General features: G+C 37.4%; 1 protein-coding gene across 3 annotated transcripts in view; it reads left to right on the top strand.

Moving 5' to 3' along the window:
• ADGRL2 (adhesion G protein-coupled receptor L2) overlaps window positions 1–21,198 on the top strand; it is a 223,424-nt gene that overhangs the window by 163,650 nt on the left and 38,576 nt on the right. For 2 of the 3 annotated variants that reach the window (XM_054979620.1, XM_054979621.1), the window contains exons 5-9: window positions 4,203–5,003; window positions 15,226–15,513; window positions 16,022–16,125; window positions 17,057–17,242; window positions 20,399–20,582. In XM_054979620.1, coding sequence (XP_054835595.1) covers window positions 4,203–5,003; window positions 15,226–15,513; window positions 16,022–16,125; window positions 17,057–17,242; window positions 20,399–20,582 — 1,563 coding nt within the window. Of the gene's footprint in view, window positions 1–4,202; window positions 5,004–15,225; window positions 15,514–16,021; window positions 16,126–17,056; window positions 17,243–17,964; window positions 18,004–20,398; window positions 20,583–21,198 lie in introns of all 3 variants that reach the window. The other variant, XM_054979622.1, reaches the window with a different exon arrangement.

Genomic DNA, 21,198 nt, shown 5'->3' with positions numbered 1-21,198 from the left:
AAACATGGCAGACCCACCTGCCACCAGAACATACGGGGCTTTCATGCAGTGGACCAGTTCCTCCTGAGAGGTTTATATGTATTTCAGTCTTTTGTGGAAAGCGGTCCTCAGCTTCATAGAACCAATGCACACAGTTGCATTTTTTCTTGGCTAACATCTATCCTTTCTTATATTTCCTCCTACTTTTAACAATTTTCACTTCTCTGCTTCATGACAACAGAATACTTCACTGTTTCTGCCTCAGAGAGTTATCATAGCCAGTGTAAATGTACTAACTTTTCCTAGCCGCCCATGATACTAGCATAATGAAGCATTAAAGCCTTCCGTTGTTGTTGTTGTTTTTAAAAGGTGCCTGCCAGGCAGGCACCTTTACCCCTATAATACATAAATTGTGAAATAGTGAAAATCTGGCGTAGTAAGATATTTACTACAGTTGTTAGTGCATTGTTCTTATAGTCCAGCTATTGTTCAGATGGCTTATCCATCTAAAATTATTAAAATAAAACATCTGTACAAGTTGTGTCATCATCTCAACCCAGCTACATCCTACTCTGGGAAGCCTAAAATAATATGTATCAAAAAGCTGGAGCTCTGTGTATTGTATGCTGTCATGATCTGGCTGTGCCAGGAAGGCCTAGCAAGGCCTCAGAAGCCTGTTAGCAGTGGGAGTAGGTCTGCATACAATTCCCAGAAGCCCCTGGGCCGTTTTGGTGCCCTTTTTGGCCAATCAGAAGACAGGGGGCTAGTGCTATATAAGTCTGGGAAGAAAAAAGCCTGTGTTCTTTCTCCCAGGGAGCAGGCCAGAGGAGGTTTCTGCTAGGGAGAGAGGCCCTCATCTGGGTAGGGTGAGAGGACAGGCCTGGCAGACAGAGGGACAGTGAGTTCAGTCACGCTAGGGCCTTTTGTTTATTTTACTTTCACCCTTCTGTTGTTGGTAATGCACCTTTATTGTTTATTATTAACTGACCTCCTTGTAAATAAATCCTTCTGTTGTTACTCTGCTGGGGCCTCATGCCTCTTTATTGGCCAAGCTAAGGAGGTAAGAAGGATTGGGAGGGTACTCTGAGCCTTCTCAAGGGACTCTGAATCCCAGAGTGGTGGCAGCGTAAAGTGGCTCACCCTACCTGAGGCATGACATATGCCATATAAACCCTTACACAATTTGAACAGACCTTCCAGGTCTGCATTAGATGTGGTAGTATTGGGACTGGGAAAATTATGTCCAGCTGATGGAGCTTTGCTGATACTCACAGTCCTCCAAAATACATTCTCAATCACTAGCCACTTCCATTTGTTTCTCAAAAATCAGATCTGTTGCCAGTATTTTTCTCCCCTTAAATCTTTTCAACGAGAAAGATGTTTTGAGGTGCTTCAGCTGAATTGCCATTAAAATCAGAATTCTAAAACAAGCCTAAAATGCATTGCTTTGTCCTTGAATAAAAGTGTTATTGATTAAATTACAGAGAAATTGAGAGCATCCCACTTGACATTTCTCTCAATTATACTGCACAATGTATGTTGATACTTCGAATACTCCAAGTCAGCCCTTTTAGGATTAATAAGCGCATCAGAAGCACCACTTTTCTACATCTGCTTGATATTTTATTTGAAGCCTTGCTTGGACCCAGAAATTCAGTGGAAAATAATAAGTATTTTATTCTCTAGTTGTACTGATTGTACTTTGCAGTTTTCATTTACTTTAGCAAACCCATCTGCCCCTGAAAATGTACAGCTGTATTGTGTAACCAAAGCAGCCATGCCGCTAATATATTTTGTTATTCTTGCCTTTGTCCCTTTGTGCCACTATTATTTATTCTAAGCAGGTACAATATTCTTCTTTTGTGGGGTAATGTGTAATAAGCTCATGCACAAAATCACCAGGAGCTCATTAACACTAAATTACAAGGCTTCCAAATTTTTGTACTCTTTACTTAAATATATTTAATTTACTTGGATGCTGAATTGATGTAAAGCATGCCATATATCAGTCAACACTAAAGAAAATGGACACAATCCAGAGAAAGTTGGCTGTGCCACTGAAGTTAAATAGGACTAGTGCAATTAACTGTACCATCTGATATGCAGAACTCTTCTGGGTTGCAAGAGGTTTATTTTGCAAAGATTCATATGATTGATCATGGTGTACTGCTGTGAAATTTGATCTCTTCAAATAACATCATATATTATCAAGGAGGTCAGAATATACTATTTTCTATAGCAGCATATTTATTCCATAACATAACATGTAAGGTATATTTTATGTAATTTTTTTGCTGTATAACCATGATCTTGATGCATAAAAACTGATATCACTCACTTTTCCCAAGGAATATATTAAGAGCTATTTAGCAATAGAGTTTTGTAGTTGCCATTTATTGGACACAAAATAGTTTATATATTCTTCCCCAACCCAGGGGTCTTGCATATGCCTGTTAATTTCAAGGACAGAAATAGATTCACTCATGCAAGGCTACGCGCGCACTTAACAGTTTCCACTGATGAAATTATTGGAGAGGCTATACAACTGAGAAAGCTCTGCGTTATTGGAACTCTCTTATCAAGGCGTGTAAAGAATGACTTTTGGTTGCTAAGTAATTCTTTTTCCCCCTTCAAATGTTTGTTTTATTGGGATGACAGGTTGGATGCCTAATATGATATTTGGTAAGATTTGCTTTGGTCAGTAGCTTCCCAATTTGGGCTTGTTCGATGCCGAAGGATATCTGTGGGCTCTAAATGTTCTTCTCCTCCTTTTTTGTTACTTACTATGCTTTGCTTCTTTCTTCTAGAGTTTATGCTTACTTCTTTTAGATAAACTTTGCAATCCAAGGTTGAAAAGTTACTTTCTGCAAAAGTAAAAAATCCTAAGAAATAAAATGCATAACAGTCACCTTCCTTACAAGAAATAGAAGTAGAACATTCAATGACAGTGGTGGTGGTGGTGAGGAAATAATGTATATGCATACATCTGTTGTTTTCAAACCTATATAACACATACACACGTGCAGAGCATATTAAAAGAAGGAGGTTTTTTAAAGATTAAATCGTCAGGGTTTTGCTTTGGGCTTGGGAATGGGAAGCGTATGTATATCATGCATTAGTCAAGTCTTTCATTATTTATTCAGGTTGACTAAGTGAAACTACATCCCAGCATTTTCTGTATTGCCTCTTTAACCTACTAAAATGATTGATCCACATTCACTTATGTAACTGTAGAATCTTTCTCCTGCTAGGTTTTCCTGTTGTCTGTTTTCTCTTTATCCAGTTTAGTGCAGTTCTTATTCTCCCTGTGTTAAACATCTGTTGACTAATTTAATCTTCGCCTAATAGTCAATTTGTGTTAATCTTCTTTTTTTTTCCCTTGCACTTTTTTTCATTTTTCTTCCGATGCTTGAAATAGAAGTGGAGCAAAAAGGTAAATAATGTACATAGTCCAACCCCTCCTAGCTCCTTGTTATGTGCCTTATGGATGTTAACCTCCTCCCCTCCCTCCCCTCAACACTGATACTATGATAATCAGCAGGATCTCATACGTACACCTCATAAAGAAACCAACTTTGCAATAAACTGACTTGGCTGCTTAAAGCAGGTGGTGGGATTTATTGTCTGACGTACCTGCTCTGGGAAGGATGCTCCCTTTGCTTTCTTCCTCCTTTTCTCTCTTTCCTTGCCTTTCTCTTACCCTTGAATACTTCTTGTTACTTAAACCTCATCTTGCTTGGCTTCCAGAACCCTCTCCATAGCATGCCACAGTTACAAGGGTTCCTTCCTGGTCTGTTCCATCCATTGCTTTAGTTGTCCTTTATTTTAGTTGCTCCTAATTACAATTTCTATAAATTTAATTTTTATTTTTTATTATTTTAATTTTGTCATACATTGAAACACTCTTATTCTTCCAATTTTTTAAAAAGTTTATGACTTTATAAAAGCAAGCATAGTTCCGCATTTCCAGATACTTTGGTATGCCATAGAACATCGGGAGATAAAAGGGAAACATACCACATATTGGTTACTGTGATAAAATCAAGACAAACTGATTTCAAAGGGTACTACATGCATTAATTACATATGATTTATCAACCACTGTTGCCAGTTAAAGTATGTTTTCTTCAATATAGTAACTTATGTTAACCTAGCCTTAATTTGGTAGCAAGAACATTTTAATTTTACAGAAATCTTGTCTTCCTTCTCTCTTGGACTGCTAGTTTTTGTTTGCCCTGGGACATTGAAAGCCGTTGTGGATTCTCCAAATTTATATGAAGCAGAGCAAAAGGCAGGTGCCTGGTGCAAAGACCCTCTTCAGGCTGCAGATAAAATATACTTCATGCCATGGACTCCATACCGTACCGATACTCTGATAGAATATGCTTCTCTAGAGGACTTCCAAAATGGACGCCAGCAGACAACATATAAGCTTCCGAATCGAGTGGATGGTACTGGATTTGTGGTATACGATGGTGCTGTCTTTTTTAACAAGGAAAGAACCAGGAACATCGTAAAGTTTGACTTAAGAACTAGAATTAAGAGTGGAGAGGCTATTATAAATTATGCTAACTACCATGACACTTCTCCTTATAGATGGGGGGGCAAGACTGATATTGATTTGGCTGTTGATGAAAACGGTTTGTGGGTAATTTATGCTACAGAACAAAACAATGGAATGATAGTGATTAGCCAACTGAATCCATATACCCTACGTTTTGAAGCAACTTGGGAAACGACGTATGACAAGCGAGCAGCATCCAATGCTTTTATGATATGTGGGGTTCTCTATGTTGTTCGATCAGTATACCAAGACAATGAAAGTGACACTGGCAAAAACGCAATTGATTACATTTACAACACCAGATTAAGCAGAGGAGAATATGTAGATATTCCTTTCCCCAACATGTATCATTACATTGCTGCCGTGGATTACAATCCAAGAGATAATCAACTGTACGTGTGGAACAACAATTTCATTCTGCGATATTCTCTAGAGTTTGGCCCACCAGACCCTGCTCAAGGTAAGAATTCTTTTTTATTTCTATTTCTCTAAATACCTTTAATATGCTTGCTAGTATAATTAGATTGCAGTGTTTTAGGAACTAGCGTATATTTATTTATGCCCCAATTTTCTCTCCAGTGGAGACCCAAAGCAGCTGACAATGTTGTCCCCTCACCCACCATATCCTCACAACAGCAACCCTGTGACATAGGATAAGCTGATAGGAGCCCAAAGTGAGCTTCCATGGCAGACTTCAGTTGAGTTCTTTCTGATTCTAGTCTAGCACCATAGCAACACTGCTGCAAAGCCATACTTCTTTGTAATAAAATATGCTTTGTACCTATATAACAGAGAATTGGGGTTTTAAACTGTGCCTATACTGCCTACAGCAATATAACTAGTGGTCAGTTTTAGTTTCTTCTTACAATGAAGAAGAGACATGCTTCCACTCGGGAATGGAAATGCATTGGTGCTTTTTCTTGATTTTGAAACTATTTTATGTAGATGCCCTGTAGAGGAGACATAAAATTGTGCTAAATAAATAAATGAATGTGCATACCTTTCAATTAATTTTTATGCCAAAAGTGGACTTACTTATTTATTTATTTACAGTTCGCCTTTCTCACTGAGACTCAAGGCGGATTACACAGTATGAGATTAGTACAATCAATAACAAGTACATTTCAATACAGTATCAATAACATTTCCATAAACAATGCCATAGGGTAAATTGATACAAGTTTAAAAGACATAGTATTAGCAAGAATCAAATACAGAGTAGAAAAAAATACTGAAGCATCACATAATCAATTCTAGGACTGACATTCAGTGACATAGAGCACTGGTGGTGGCCCCTAACTCATTAGTGAAGCATCTGATATCCCATCCCTATGATACAACCCTCCCATTTGAGTAAAATGCCTTTTTGAATAGTTCAGTTTTGAATCATTTACGAAAGGCCAGGAGAGTAGGGGCTCTTTGACAGTTAGACGTAGGCAGTTGTAGACATCAATGATGTAAAATATTGCCATTCTCATTTTCAGCCTTCAGTATAAACTTGAAGCAGAATTAGCCAATATCTTTGCAGTATAGTATGATACACCAAACTTTCCCGCTGGAGTAGCAAATATACATTGAATAGATTGAGCATAACTGTCCAAAAGACTGTATTGTTGTTTAAGTTGCCAATGAATAGACATTCAGGAACTTGAATCACTGTAGAATCCTCTCCAACAAGAATGACCCAAGGTTAATATGCAGATAGTAAATTCAGAGGATGTACGTATTGAAAAATATATTGGCAGGAATATGTAGGGAAACTATATTTTTATTTTCTTGCAAGTTGCTGGAATTTCCTCAGGAATGCTGTTGTGGAGTTCAATAAATATGTTTTAGTAGACTTTTAAAAATATTACTTTACATTTTTCTTCAGAATCATATATCTATATTTTTACTTTTATTAGTCCCATGATGGAGAACTGAAAACTAGTTCACACGATCAGAATACAGAAATACTATTTTTGGTACATAGACTGGTACTATGTGCCAACAATAAAAGCATAAGAAGAGCTATGCTGAATAATATCAATGGTCCATCTAAGTCTACTGCATTCCTCAGTCCCAGTTCTATATCATTTATGAAAAAATTTAAATAGCACTGGCCCCAGTACTGATCCTTGTGGTACCACAATGCTCTCTTCCCTCCATTGAGAGAACTGTCCTTTTATTCCTACTCTGTGACCCATTTTCTTACCCCATGACTGCTAAGCTTACTCAAGAGTTTTTAGTGAAATACCTTAAAGCCTTTTGAAAATCCAAGTATATAATTCCTACTGGGTCACCATTATCTACATGTTTGTTCGGTTTTTCAAGGAACTCCAAAAGGTTGGTGAAGCAGGACTTCCGCTGCAGGCTTTGTTCTTCTCTGGGCCTAATAATTCTGTCTTTGATTATAGTTTCTACTAATTTGTCTAGGACAGACATTAGTGAACTAGTCTGTAACTCCCTGTTTTTCCTATGTAGCCCTTTTAAAAATTGGTGTAACTTCTGGTACTTTCCAGTACAGTTTTTAGTGACAAGTTACTTATACTTCTAAGCAGATCAACAAGAACCCTTGAGTGTATGCCATCAGGACCTCAAGACTTCTTGTTTTTAATTTCCCCAATACATTTGACTCAGTTCTTCAGATTTCCTCCCTGAAAATAGTTGCCCTGGCCTGGACACGTGTACCCCCCAAATATTCATTTAGCTTCTGTGCCATCTCCACATCTTCCTTTAGCAATCCTTTTATTCTTTGGTCATCTAAAGGCCCAACTGCCTCTCTGGCTAGTTCCTTGTTCCAGATAAATCGTTTCTCTTGATGCTTTTAACATTTCACTCCTCAACTACTACTTCTTTTTTTTTAATGTTATGTAGTTATTTTTTACCAGTCCCTGTGTTCCCGTGTGTTCACTTTATTGGAGCAGACCATCAACTTTTTAAAAGACGTGCCCCCCCCCCCTTTAATGGCTTCTTCTACTTGTGCTCTTAACTGCACAGGCATCTTTTTAGACTTGGCAGTCAGTACTTTTTCTAATATGGGGAATGCATTTTATCTGGGCTTCTCTTAGTGTGGTTTTAAATAGCTCCCAAACATCACACATACAGTATTTCTTCCTTTCTAATCATATGATCATTCCTAAGGGAACTTCTTTTGAATGCTAGAGAAATGATAAAGAATGTGCATCTACTAAAAAAAATGGGCAACGATCTAAAACATTCCTGGTCTAACTTTCTTTGGAAACAGTTATTCTGTAGTTTATTCTATAGTGTATTTCACTGTTCTTCAAACAGGATATGGAAAAGTTTAATTATTTTCCACTCTTCCAGTGTTTGATACATTTAATTCATGCCCATGTCCAGAAACACACTGCAGATCAATTAATCTGTAATTTTTAGATGCTATTAAGAACAGGAGTATATCTCTACAAATGTCGAATCCTACCATGCTTTTCACTTGGATTTTTATATATAGAAGAATAGAAACATACTTTAATGGTAAATATGCTGGAGCAGTTAGAAATTGCAGACATGCATACTCGGAGTGAAAAGCCACAGTTTTTAATTCAACCAACCATTTTACAAAACCATGCTTAAACATGTTTCTTGTTAAATAATCTGCTTAATCCAAGAGATCTTGAGAACATGTTGAGGACAGATCTAATTCATTTTCGATTAAATCATTAAAAGATACTGAGCATGAGGATATACCTCTACATTGCTTTCTTAGCCCTCAGTCTTCCCTATGTTTTGCAAAACCTGAAATGTTACTCATTCATGAAGTAAAAGATACTGATACCTTTTTAGGATCATTTATTTGAACTGATTAGACTTTATGAATTATTCTGAGAGTGGTAGTAAATTTGAAATGGTTGTTAAAGATAGAATTTGGGGGGCCTTTCCAGTTTTTGAAGGGAAGGAAGTTGCCTTCTGCTGAGGTGCCCTAATATCAAGTGCTTAATGATGTCATGGGGTCAGTTCCTCTGCTGCAGAAGTCATCATAGCCTCTATTGTTGGAATGCCTAATTTGGGGCCATTATGGAAAACTCAGCTACATTGCCACTTCACTTGTGATGGGAGCAGTAATGATATATTGACTTATTCAATGAGCCCTCTATCTTTCATCTCTCTGCCTGTCAGCGCCCGGCTGACCGAACGTTTCCTATTTATAAAATGGTTCAAACACTATAGTCTACCCTTTTGACTAAAAATAAGGCTTTGTAACATTCATCTGACTTGCTCTCCTGAACTTCGACATTAATTTCATTCCCAAGGCCAAATTCCATTTTTGACCTCAACCATGCAGTTCTTCTTGAAACTGGATATTGCTCGTATTAGTTCTGCAGATTGCAGTGGCTATTGCATTGCCAGTTTCACTCCACCTGGAATCTACCAGCTTGCCAAGCTGAAGCTATACTGTGCTATGTTTTTAAGCTTGTCTGATGCAGTTCTTCCCAGTGTGCAATCTTCCCCAGTTCCTGCTTCATGGAATATGGAAAATTATTGCCAAGAAATCCATTTGTGGTCAGTAGCATTTCTTCAGTCATAGCACAGTTTCTGCAGTTCCCTGGCGATTTAACCTTGTAGTTTTGTTCCCTTGTTTTGAGCACCTTATTACCTTTGATCTTGTGTCAGTTACATTTGACTTTCTCTGTATTTAACTATAATGCTTCAGCATGAAGACAGCATGGCTACGATTGGACAAAGCATTCTGTGCCAGTAATAAGTGGGGAATCTGATGCAGCTGATGTGAGGTGGAATATTCGTTTCTTTTTTAGCAACTCCTTAAGCTACTATGTTATGAGAGGATCAAGATTCTGACTTGGTTTTGTTTCATTAGCGGTCTTCCCAGCCTCTGCAAAATGTGTATCGCAGAAGAGTAAATTATAATCAGGATCTAAAGCCCTCCTTCTGGTATTTTAATCTGATCTGAGAGTATTTTTTTCTTTGAGTTGCAGACTTAGACTGCTTTACTTACATACATAGAAATGGTTTTTATGTGATGGGATAATGTTCTAGGAACGCAAATTCAAAGCTTCCATTTGACAAACATCAAGTCAAGGAGTTCTCTGGGGTATTTAATTCACACACATACTCACTTTGTCCATATTTTGTCTTTGTTTTTCTTTTCAACCAACATACTCTTGAACTACTAAGGAATTCATTCAGTTTGCTGCTACATTTTTGTTTATCCTTTCTTGTTTTTTAATGGGAAACCATCTTCCTTCTGAGTATATAGATCGATGCTGACTTATGTGCCAATATTTAAATATCTAAGAACAGTAGACTTCATTTATTACCTCTGACTCAGAGTTCCTTTTCCCAGCATCAGATCCCAAACTTTGTTTTATTTTGCTGACTTGTCCCTGACCTTTTGCTAACTATATTATCACTGATATTCTCATGAGATACAAGGATTTCCAGTAGGTTTCATAATTGTCTGTTTCAATAGGAACTTCCTTCTGGCTGTCCCTGGAGATACACAGCCAGAAAATGCAGCCAGACAGGTGGTAGAAAGTTGAAAGAGAGCAGATTACGTGATCAGATATAATGTTCCTAGGGCACATCGATGTGGCCTTGTGCCTTGCTTAATTATGAGAGATCCCTTGCTGTTCTTCTTTAAACAGGAATGCTGCAAGTAACTAGTGCCAGCACTGTTAATTTTTGAATGCAGATATGTGCCCAACAATCCAAAACTAGGATCTTCTTGTTTGCTTCCAATCTGTGACACAGGCTTAAAGCAGCTGTACAAACTAACATCCTAAGAACAGTTATAAAACCCATTTGTTGATATCTCAGAAGGGAAAGCAATGAGATCTGGAAGCATCCCAGCTGAAAAGTGGGCATTGACCAGTCTATAATTCCTTGCCTCATAGCATATCCTATTGAATTCACATGTTTAAATAAAGGGGCTCTTAATTTTCATCTTCCTCCAACATTTTCTATTGCAAGTCTTTCTCCATTTATGCATTTAACAAATCTGTTTGGATGCTTGTGGTGCCACCTTTAGGAAAGGGAAAGGAGACCTCTCAACTCAGGTTTAGTTTGGTGACTAAAATTCCTACTGAATCTGATTTTTCCATTTGTAACATCTGTAATGATAAACACAGTTTTTAGTTTGAAATGGTTTTTTTAAAAAAATCTTATTCGTAAAAAACGGGGATCTTTTTTAAAGACAACAGTTATGCTTCAGTATTAATTTTAAGAGCCACATGAGTGGCATTGAATCTGCAGTGGACAAAAAAATTCAGAGTGCATGATGACAATAGTGCAGTATCCAACAACACGTGAATCCAAGTTGTCTTGGCAAAAGAAAAACTGCAAACAGAACACTGGATAAAATGATACGCTGTTGTGAGTCTAACCTCATCACCAGACTTCAGAAAGGAGAGCATGATCCCTTTAGTGATGTTAAGCTGTTGGGCATGAGGTTAGCTTAAATGAGATAGAAGCTATCCAAAGTAAAAGGATGTGGGTGGGTATTAATCACACCATTGTTGATACAGATTCCTGTCCTGAAGAACTACTTAATTAAGCCCAGGGTGTTATTCAATGTCAAGGATATTAGTAATGATGGAAAATCTTCCCAGATCCTTCCCGCAGCACCCTGCGATCTGAATCAGCACTAGCCTTTTGACACTCTTGCAGGCACCTGTGACGTTTTTGACAAATGTTAATTGAGAAAGCATTGAAAGCATGGCTGCGTTGTAATCAAAAGAAATTGCAGAGGTTTCACAAGATGTCAGGCAAGTACTTGCAGACAGACAGGTCTGTAAAGATGTTTGCAGCAGCGAGGCTACACAAGAAGTTCAGCAGACATAAGTAACACTGGGTCTGTATTTGAGATTGGGAATGAAGCATAGCTCTCAAAGTGTTTCTGGTTTGAGATGTGGAATAAGCATCACTTCTTTTGAAAAGAGTAGGTGTTTGGGACAAAATGCAGCCAGAAACAGGAAACATATGTGAAAATCACAGTAAAATTCATTGATATGCATTTTCCTTGATTAACTCATATAATTCCCAGAGTGTATGTGAAATCTACTTGGAAGAAAATAGTAAGATATATATGCATACCTTCTTAAACTCTTGTCATTTTGACATGGTGCTAGCATTAATTATCCTTTAAAAAAAACACTACACTAAAAGATCCGTTTTTCAGTTTTCCCTGGGTAAAAAAACCCATGGAGATAACAGGCAAATTACAGCTTTGACCATTTTTAGGATTGTTTTTTAAAAAATTATGTCAGGCTTTATTTTGTGTGACTCCTGTCCTTGCCCTGAAGAAAACTGGAAGCTCCATTTCTTTTACAAAGAAAATACCATTCTTTTTCAAGTCCTTTGAAAGACAGACTGGTGCCTCTCTCCTTGTTTGCATTTGTGGTTAAATTCAATTTACATTCAAGGATATATGTTTTTGATAAGTTCTAGCCTAAGGACAGAAGAGCTTTAAATCCTTTTTTAAAAGCATAAGCCTTTAGGAAATAAATGTCAAAGAAAAAAGTTTAAACCTGAAAAGTGTCAGATCCAGTTGTTTCCAGAAGGTCTGACACAGAAAGGAGTGAATGCTTGTCACAGTTTGTAAATTCCTCCAGGCAGGGACCTGTCTTTTCTTTGTTTGTAAAAGTGTCAGGCACACCTGTGAAGATGGAGGAGTAAGTTTTGAGTTGTTGCTCTGCTGGGCAATATTGCTTTGAATTTTTAACTGTAGCCAGAGGCACACAAATTTTCCAGTGAACAGGCAGGATTATACAGAAGGTATACTACTAATATCAGGATTGATCTACCTCCCTGCCACTTTTTAAGTTACCTTCTGATAGTTAGCTGTTTGTTTTTCCTTCTCTGAAATGTCCTGGAAGCTGTCATTTAATCACAACAAGCTTTCAATAACAAAAGTCAATGAAACCAGAGATTATTACCCCATTGGTATACCATCAACACACAGTAGTGTGTTTGAATTACCAAATTTACAGAATGGATCTCCAAGCATGGCTGATCACACCCACTGTATTGTGCTCCCTTCCCCCCCCCCCCCCCCCGGTGCTGGTAGTCCCAGTTCTGGCCTAGCCTGGAAGTCTGATCAGGCAGAGATAAATGGATTTTTCCAAATCAGACTGGAAACCAAGGGCGTATGTTGCTTCAGCATAGAGATCTAGATTTTAGTTCTCATACTCTGTATCCAGATCCCACACAGAAGCCCAGAGCCATCTCTCACTGATGGTAGCCAAGTCAGTGTACATGAATACTAGTAATTCCTAAGGATCAGCATATCTCTCTTGAGCCACAGTTCTGGACTTCAAAAGCCTGTTCCTTTTAATTCCAAGAAGGGTGTTTCAGTCTTTCAGACTCACTGTGTTTGTGCATAGAGCAAACTTGTACATACTGAATACAGACAATATTTTCCATGTGTAATGTTCTCTGGGGACTTGATAAAACTCATGTCTGCTTGGAATTTGGGGATTATAATATATTCCTTTATGTTTCAATATTGTAGTTATACCTAGTATACTGTTATATTTTGTTATACATTTATAACAATAACCAATATTAAAATCTGAGTATTAAAAAGAGGAAGATTAAATGAAAGCGAATTGTTGTATTGACTATGTACTGTGCTCTGTAGGGTTCATATACAAAGAACTTCAAGGGGAGCTTAATGGAGGTATTACCCATCCACCTTCTAAAACTCCAGGCTTTTGTGAATCTAGAGGCCTTTTCAGTTTTTCAGCCTTACAGGGGAAAGAGGTTTCCTTGTTTTTACTGTATTAACTTCTTCCTTTATAACTGCAAATCAGTTCCAGATGATCAATTAAAATCCAGAGTTACTGTGGTATCTTCAAAAAAAATTCTGCATCCTGATATTGGAACTATTCGATATAAACGTCTGTCACAGCCATATCAGGTCTGTATTTAATTGGGGCATATATGGAAGACCACTTAAGCACAGTTTTCAGTACAGTAAGCGTCTTCAGTGGCCTCTGTTCAGCGTTGCATTGTATCATCTCATTAGTGGCATTTGGAGTATTCAGAATAGCAAAAGGGAAGACAGGTTTTTTCAATCATTGACTTTAATATTTGTGTAGGGAATGGTGATTCTAGTCTTCTTCATTGGCATATATACTTTATTGTGATAAATAGTCTTGAGCATCACTTTATGCTATATCTTGGAGAAAAATAACGATGATGATGGCTCTCTTTGTACTAACACCCTCAGCCTAAACTATCCTAAGTGGAGTAGTTACCCTTAAGACAAGAACTAGATATAAGTATTAATTAAAAATGATTTAGGTTATTGAATCTCTTGGTATTCATATAAAAATGGAGGGTGAGGTGTAAAAAATGTGTACTCTTGACTCCACCCACTTTAATCTTGGTTGTATAAGATTTTTATGTTAGAAATGTTCACATAGTCTGAACATCAGGGTTTATTCCATTGAGGAGACGCCTACATTTTATCCTGAGGATTCCCCTTGCAAACTGCTGTCTATAAATGTGAAGTTCCCAAAAGTTGAGCAAACATTACCCTCATTGTTTTAGATCCACCACTTTAAAAAAATATGAAAAATTCAACCAGAGCTAGAACTTACATATATCAGAAGATAACTTAAATTTCTTATCGAACCATAAGACACATCTTGTAAATTTTCATTTAGGAGTGTGATATGATGGATGAAAATATCAAGCCTAGCTCCATTAGCTTTATTTTGTGTGTGGGTAAGGGTTTGGAAAATTCCTTTGTGGTCCTCAGCAGAGAGAATCTTAAAACTTGGCAGGTGTGGCTATGTTATATATCAATGCCAAATATCCTAAATGCTCATAAAAAAAATAAACCTTGTATTCAAGCAGTTTCCTTTGCCACTTCAGTTAACATGTGGACACCTCTGTCAGATCAGTAACATTAAGCTCCAGAATTAAAACCAGAAGCTACTTGTTCAAAATCACTTTTCTTGATATAGATGATTAAGCTGTGTCTTTGAATTAGTTTTTTCTTCATACTTATTAAAATAAGTAGTTGGGGAAGGATCTTAAGGGCTGGCACGTTCCAAAATCAATACATGCATGATTCTTCTCCTCCCCCCACCCCCACTTTTGGATCTAATCAGGCATGCTGGAAATCTTTCAAGCAAGGGTGACTGCTGGGCAGGAAGAGACTACATTAACAGTGCAATCCTAAGAATAGTTACTCCAGTCTAAGCCCATTGACTTCAGTGGGCCTAGACTGGAGTAACTCTTCTTAGGATTTCACTTTAATTATCTTTCTATAAGTTGGAGACAGAGTGATGTGAACTTAGTCTTTCTTGGTTTTAACAGCCTGGATATTTGTAACATCCTGGGAAGTAGGTGCTTTTAACTATATAACTTAGTGGTTATAGCGCCTGGCTCTAAATGAATATCTTTGATGAAGTATTTAAATATAGTATCCATGTTTTAATATGTACAGATAATTCAGTGCTAATGCAGCCCACCCCTGAGAAATGTAGCTATCAATGTGTATTAGAAATACAAGAAATTACTCTTGACAGATAAATGTAAGCATTATGTATTATTACTATTATCAATACTTTCCCCTACCTTGTAAAAAGAATCCCAAGCTTGAACATCTCTAAGAAAATATGTAGCATTCTCTCATCTCATAAGTATTTTCAGAACTACTATCTTCCTATTTGTATTGCCCCTTTTAATTTGTTTTTCCTCCCCTTCCACAGTGCCTACTACAGCAGAGACAATAACTCCTTCCACAGAGCTGTACAAAACAACTGTATCAACCACAAGCACTACACCTCAGAAAGTCCTTATCAGTACAACTCTAGCAACAGCAACAAGCAAAGGCCCCAAACCACCTCCAGCAGTTTCTACAACCAAAATCCCTCCAGTGACAAGCTTTTTTCCTTTGCCAGAAAGGTTCTGTGAACCTGTTGTGGCCCGGGGAATTAGTTGGCCTCAGACACAAAGGGGAATCATTGTGGAACGCCCATGTCCCAAAGGAACTCGGGGTAAGTCCTTAAAACCTTTAGCTCTAGTAAATATTTCAAAAACAGTCTTGAAACCTCTTGCTCTTCTAGTCAGTCTCAAGATGTTTGTCATACAGTTTTGTTTACTTTGCAGAAGGTGATAGCATCCAGTTGTAAGCTGTAGAGGGCGCTGGTACAGAACAGCTTTAAAGCATCTTCTCAGGATTCTAGATCATAGACCTTAGCTGAAGGATTGAAGCAAAGTTTGCTTATTGCTGTTTTTCTCCTTACTTACTTCTGCTTTGGATGAATTCAAGGAAAAGCAACATCTTTTTGTCATTGTTTATTTGTCAGACAGATATTTTAATCCTCCTGACTTTGTTAGCACTGCTTTTAATTGGCACAATTGTGTTGTGTTTTGTCACTTTATTGTCAATTGTCTTTATTGGTTTTTCTGTTTGATGAAGACAAGCCAGATTTCCAGGATGTTATCTGGAAGTTACTGGAGGAACATGTTCAATTTGAATTTTGTTTTCCACATCTCTTATAGGAACAGCTTCATACCTCTGCATGGTTTCTACTGGAACGTGGAATCCTAAGGGCCCTGATCTTAGCAACTGTACTTCACACTGGGTAAATCAGCTGGCCCAGAAGGTGGGTTGAAAGAATCTTGTAACTTGATACAGCTCCCATAGGAGTTTAGCACAGTGCAGCATCCAGAGCCGAAGGCGTACCCTGTGCGCCCCCACCCTTCCTCCCCACCCCTTGAAAAATTCAGGAAAATTAGGGAAATGGAAAGAGCTTGCATCAGGCACTTTGGAGTGGGCCTGAACTATAGCAGGCTCAGTTTGGAGACCTGATTAATTTTTCAGGCATCTGAAGGACATTTAATAAAATAAACGGGGTTACTGTATTTTCCCAGAGTAGCCTGGGTAGCCACCCTATTGCTATTTAAAAGTCAGATGACTGGCAAGACTAGATTTTTCCAAAAAGTAAAAATAAGCTGAACAATTAATTAATTTAATTAATTAGATTTAGCCGCTCTCCCTGCAAGCAGGCTCAGGGCCGGTCACAACAGTTTAATAATAATAAAATTTGATAAAAGATACAATACATGATAAGATAAAAATATATATAATCACAATACATAAGTTAAAATAAAATGATCCAAGATGTGGCTTTCAGTATTCACAGATAATACACCCCAGCACTCCAACAAGCCTTCTTGGGCCTCATACAAGGGTGGTAGGACATATTCAGCTTGATTGATAGCAAGTAAGGTAAGCATTGTCTTCAGTTGACTTTAGTAGGCTTGCCATGTTTAGCCAGTGCTCCCTTTTTGGGTAACAGAACATAGCAGAGTAATATCTGGTAATGTCTGAGTTTCTCGAAAAACTGTGCTAATATTCCAGAGAACTATTCTGTCTGCACTGGGATGATATTTTGAAGTATTTTGATTTTATAAATCAATAATAAAACAAGCACAGCAAATAAGTTTAAAAAATAAAACAATAGCCAGCTATAAAAGCCCAGGTAGTGAATACCCAAAGAAATCTTGTAAGGAGAATTTGAATTGTCATTTCAGATCAGAAGTGGAGAAAATGCTGCTAGCCTTGCCAATGAACTGGCTAAACACACCAAAGGACCAATCTTTGCAGGAGATGTGAGTTCATCAGTCAGACTAATGGAACAGTTGGTGGACATTCTTGATGCTCAGCTACAAGATCTGAAGCCTAATGAAAAGGACTCTGCTGGACGGAGTTATAACAAGGTAGGTACAGACTCATAGAGCCTTTTCTGGATGTACATAGTTGCTTGTTTCCTCCCAGAAACTCTATTACAAGACATCAGCTTATTGGGCACATTTAACAATATGATGGGAAAGTAACAATTTGACAAGACTGAATTCACTAGGCTATGTTGGCTTTGAGGCTATATTTTACAGTGGCAGAAAAGAACTGAAAATGACTATTTCCACATGAGCAGTAAAAAGAAGATAGGAAATTTTACTAATATTTCAGCAGCAGTAAGCAAATAAAACCGCAGTGTTTGAAGTATCAATAACATTCAGCCCTGCTACGTCATTTGATAATTTTCAGTTGCGGAAGATTAGTATTTTTTTTTCAATAGAGTGGGAGGGTGGGAAAAGAAGGGATTTTTTAAATTGATCATTTTACACTCGCTGCCTTATGCCAGTGCAGTCCTAAACATTAACTTAGAAGAGTTTAACTTTGCTTAGGATTGCACTATGAAGATCCTAGAAGTGTCTGATACACCAAGAAGTAACTCGGTTTGGAGTATCCTTGGCCTTTGTTATCCTTCTTAAAACAACAGATTCTTCCATCAGTATCATTCAACAAACATTAAAAATATATTTTTAGCGAAATTTATTTCTGAGGTTAACACTTTTTGTATTAACAATTAACAATTAAATATTCATACTACTATTAGACTTACTGTGTCTAACTGATTTTTCTCTCTCTTACTAACAAGCTCCAAAAGCGAGAGAAGACATGCAGGGCTTACCTTAAGGTATATCTCCTGTGCTGTCACCTTGCTTTTTTCCTGCTTTAGCAACCCACTGCTATGCTTTGTCCTCTTGCTGCATGATCCTGTGTGTTTCAGTCTTTGATAAATATGCATTGTGCCTACATACCAACTGTACAAAAGGTTAGCTTTGCACGGATACAATACTGCCAGAATTAAGCCAACAATCAGTACTTGCTACTTCATTTCCTTCCACTTTTTCTTTAAAACATACAGTAGGCATTTACTGAATTGGAGATGACAACAGCTTTGTTTCCTCATCATATTATACTTGTGGAAGAAAAAAAACAAGCTGGCAATAACACGAATAGTTTCACAGCTTTAATGTTTGCATATCAAAGACTGGGCGACCCTAGCAAGTAGAATCCATTGATTACTTCCACTTTGGACCTCAGTTTGCTTCAGTGGGGTTTATGTAGCAAGAGAGCCTGGTGGATTACATCCCGTGTTTGTGCATGACAAAACCCAAATTGCGCACACGCTTTAAACCAGCCTGCTTTATTTTCCTTCTGATGCATTCTTAAATTTAGCAACTTTAGTTTTTCATGTAATTTGAAGAAAAAAATCCAAAGACCTCTTTTAGTAAGTTGAGCTGGAACTCCAAATAAAATGCCGATTTTCCAGTAAACTGCTGGAAGATCAGGAGAAGAATTCAAAACACTAATTTGAATTATATTTTGAATCTTACAGGGTATGTTCTTGTGCTGACCAGGATCTGTGTAGTCATCATGTACCTCAAAGGAGAATTTATATCTTAAATAACACTGTAATAATTATCTTTTTTTTAACCTGGTTAATGAAATGCAATAAGATAGCTGTAGTGGGTTGAATGTTCAAGGGTTGTCTTTTCAGCTCACCTTTGAAGAGAAATGTCAGCATATAAAATGTAATGATTAGTATGTTCCCAAGGATATGAATATTGTCAGAATGGGAAACGTCTTTTGAGATGATCCAAACAAAATTAAGCATTTAAGTCCAATTGATTTCATCAAGAAAGATATGTGCATGATTAAAGTCTTCTCTTAGAACTAAGAGGATTTAAATGTATAATTTTGGCTGCATCATGCCTTAATTATCTCCCCCCCCCCCCCCGGTCCTTTTTGGGAGGAAATGTCATTATATCCAGATCATTTTCAGCCACTGGAGAAATACAGGTTCAGACTATATATATATGGATGAATCTAATGAATCTGTATAATAACTTTGACATATATAGACGAGCAATACAAACTGTAGCACAGAATTAATTTCTGACTGGGAGCATTTCCAGTAGGTCTCAAACGACTTCTCCGTGTGGATAATACTGCTAAAACCTCTTAAAATTACAAATCAAAAGCTGGCTGATGCTATGCAAATGAAGCAAGTGCCCACGTCGCGACAGAGGATTCATTTGTAACTCAGATCACAGGCTCCAATCCGTATTTCTTGGTGACTAATGAATATGGCCTCTGCAGACCAATTTCTGTTCCACTCTATTTAATGGCTACAGCAGTATCAGTGTGAGCAGTCTGACTCTTCTGTTTCCCAATAGAGAAAAGGGGGAGAGAATCATTCATGCCACTCCAAAGTATCTTCCACATGCCTTTGTGGAGGCTCACAACATATACAGAAAGAGGATATTAAGATGGATTAGGCTAATTAATTTTGCTCCCAACAATAGCCCCAACCAACTTTTGCTATCTGTTCACACACAGAGCACACTGTCCTGGACCTAACATCCTTTCTGTTTGTCTAATACATCCTATTTTAATTTTCCTTTTGAAAATGATCGACCAAATTATATATGTGCTTAATGACACATTACTACGAAAATGGGACAAAGCAAACATGGTGATTCAGCAATGCATAGCTTGTTCAGTGATGCAGCTATATTGTGCAGTAATATAAGAGTAATACTTTGATCATTTGATTAACATGATTGATCTGATTATTTTGAAGAGTGAATATTATGTTTCTACTTGAGGCCCTTTCCTTTTCCTTGATGTCATATTACTCTGCAAGTACTTAATGCACATATAACCAGGCAGGATCAGGGCACCACAGAGTATTCCTTAACATTGAATGTAGGAGGAAATCCTTTGTTCCCACAGAACTGCTTGTTCATCAAAGCCTAACAGAACTTTAGATTGGCACCAGAAGCTTTAAAATTTAAACCAACGACATTCACTCATTGCACTCTTCAGCAACATTCTTTTTTCATAACTCCTCAAGGGCTTATTATATTGGTACTCACAGTACTAAGGCAAAAGCAGTAGCATTTTTTTAATGTTAGATTACCTTAAATCAAGTCGACAGTTAAATATTACCATTGTCATCAGATCAGTGCACTTTCTCCTGTTGCCCAAGGCAATATGGCCTAATATTTTTTCAATGAATACAGGCGATTGTTGACACAGTGGACAACCTGCTTAGGGCTGAAGCTCTAGAATCTTGGAGAGATATGAATTCCTCAGAACAAGCACATGCTGCAACCATGTTACTTGATACACTAGAAGAAGGGGCTTTTGTCTTGGCTGACAATCTCTTAGAACCTACAAGAGTCGCAATGCCTACAGATCACATTGGTAAGTGAATAAATCTTGATCAGCTGAGTTTACCCACACTGAAAAACAGAAATCATGTTGAAGTATATATAGGTATATTTAAGACTGAATTAAAAATAGTTTGAGTCCCTTGCCGAATAATTAATACTATTTAAAACTAATGACAGTACACATTCACATCTTAATAAAACATTGAAAATTGTAATAGATCATGTAATATTATAAAGCAAGTGTATTATAGTGGTGAAGAGTGTGAAACAGGAAGTCCCTAATTTCAGTTAGACCATGAATTAATTTGGTGACCATGGGAAAACCACTATTCTCTTAATCTCAAGTCTTTGCCTGCAGCCTGGCACTCTCAGCCTAGATTACGTAACAACTGCTAATATTTCAGTGCTTGAAATATGTATGAAAATACACATTTTTAAGTTTTTGAAATGTTTGCTGTGGGAATTATTTTCCCATTACTTATAATACATCCTAATCAATTTAGGGTTTTGTTCCATGCACAATTTGGCCATTCTTATGGGCTATCTAAGATGGGCTGTCTAAGATGATGCTGTAGTCAGTCTCTTGAATTCTGATATTTTCTGTTATTTTTCCAGACCTGAAGATGATGATGATATTATTATTATCA

This window comes from Eublepharis macularius, chromosome 5 (genome assembly GCF_028583425.1).
Source record: "Eublepharis macularius isolate TG4126 chromosome 5, MPM_Emac_v1.0, whole genome shotgun sequence".
Classification (NCBI taxonomy): Eukaryota; Metazoa; Chordata; class Lepidosauria; order Squamata; family Eublepharidae; genus Eublepharis; species Eublepharis macularius.
Note: the sequence above shows the minus strand (reverse complement) of the source record. Positions and strands in the feature narration are given on the sequence as shown.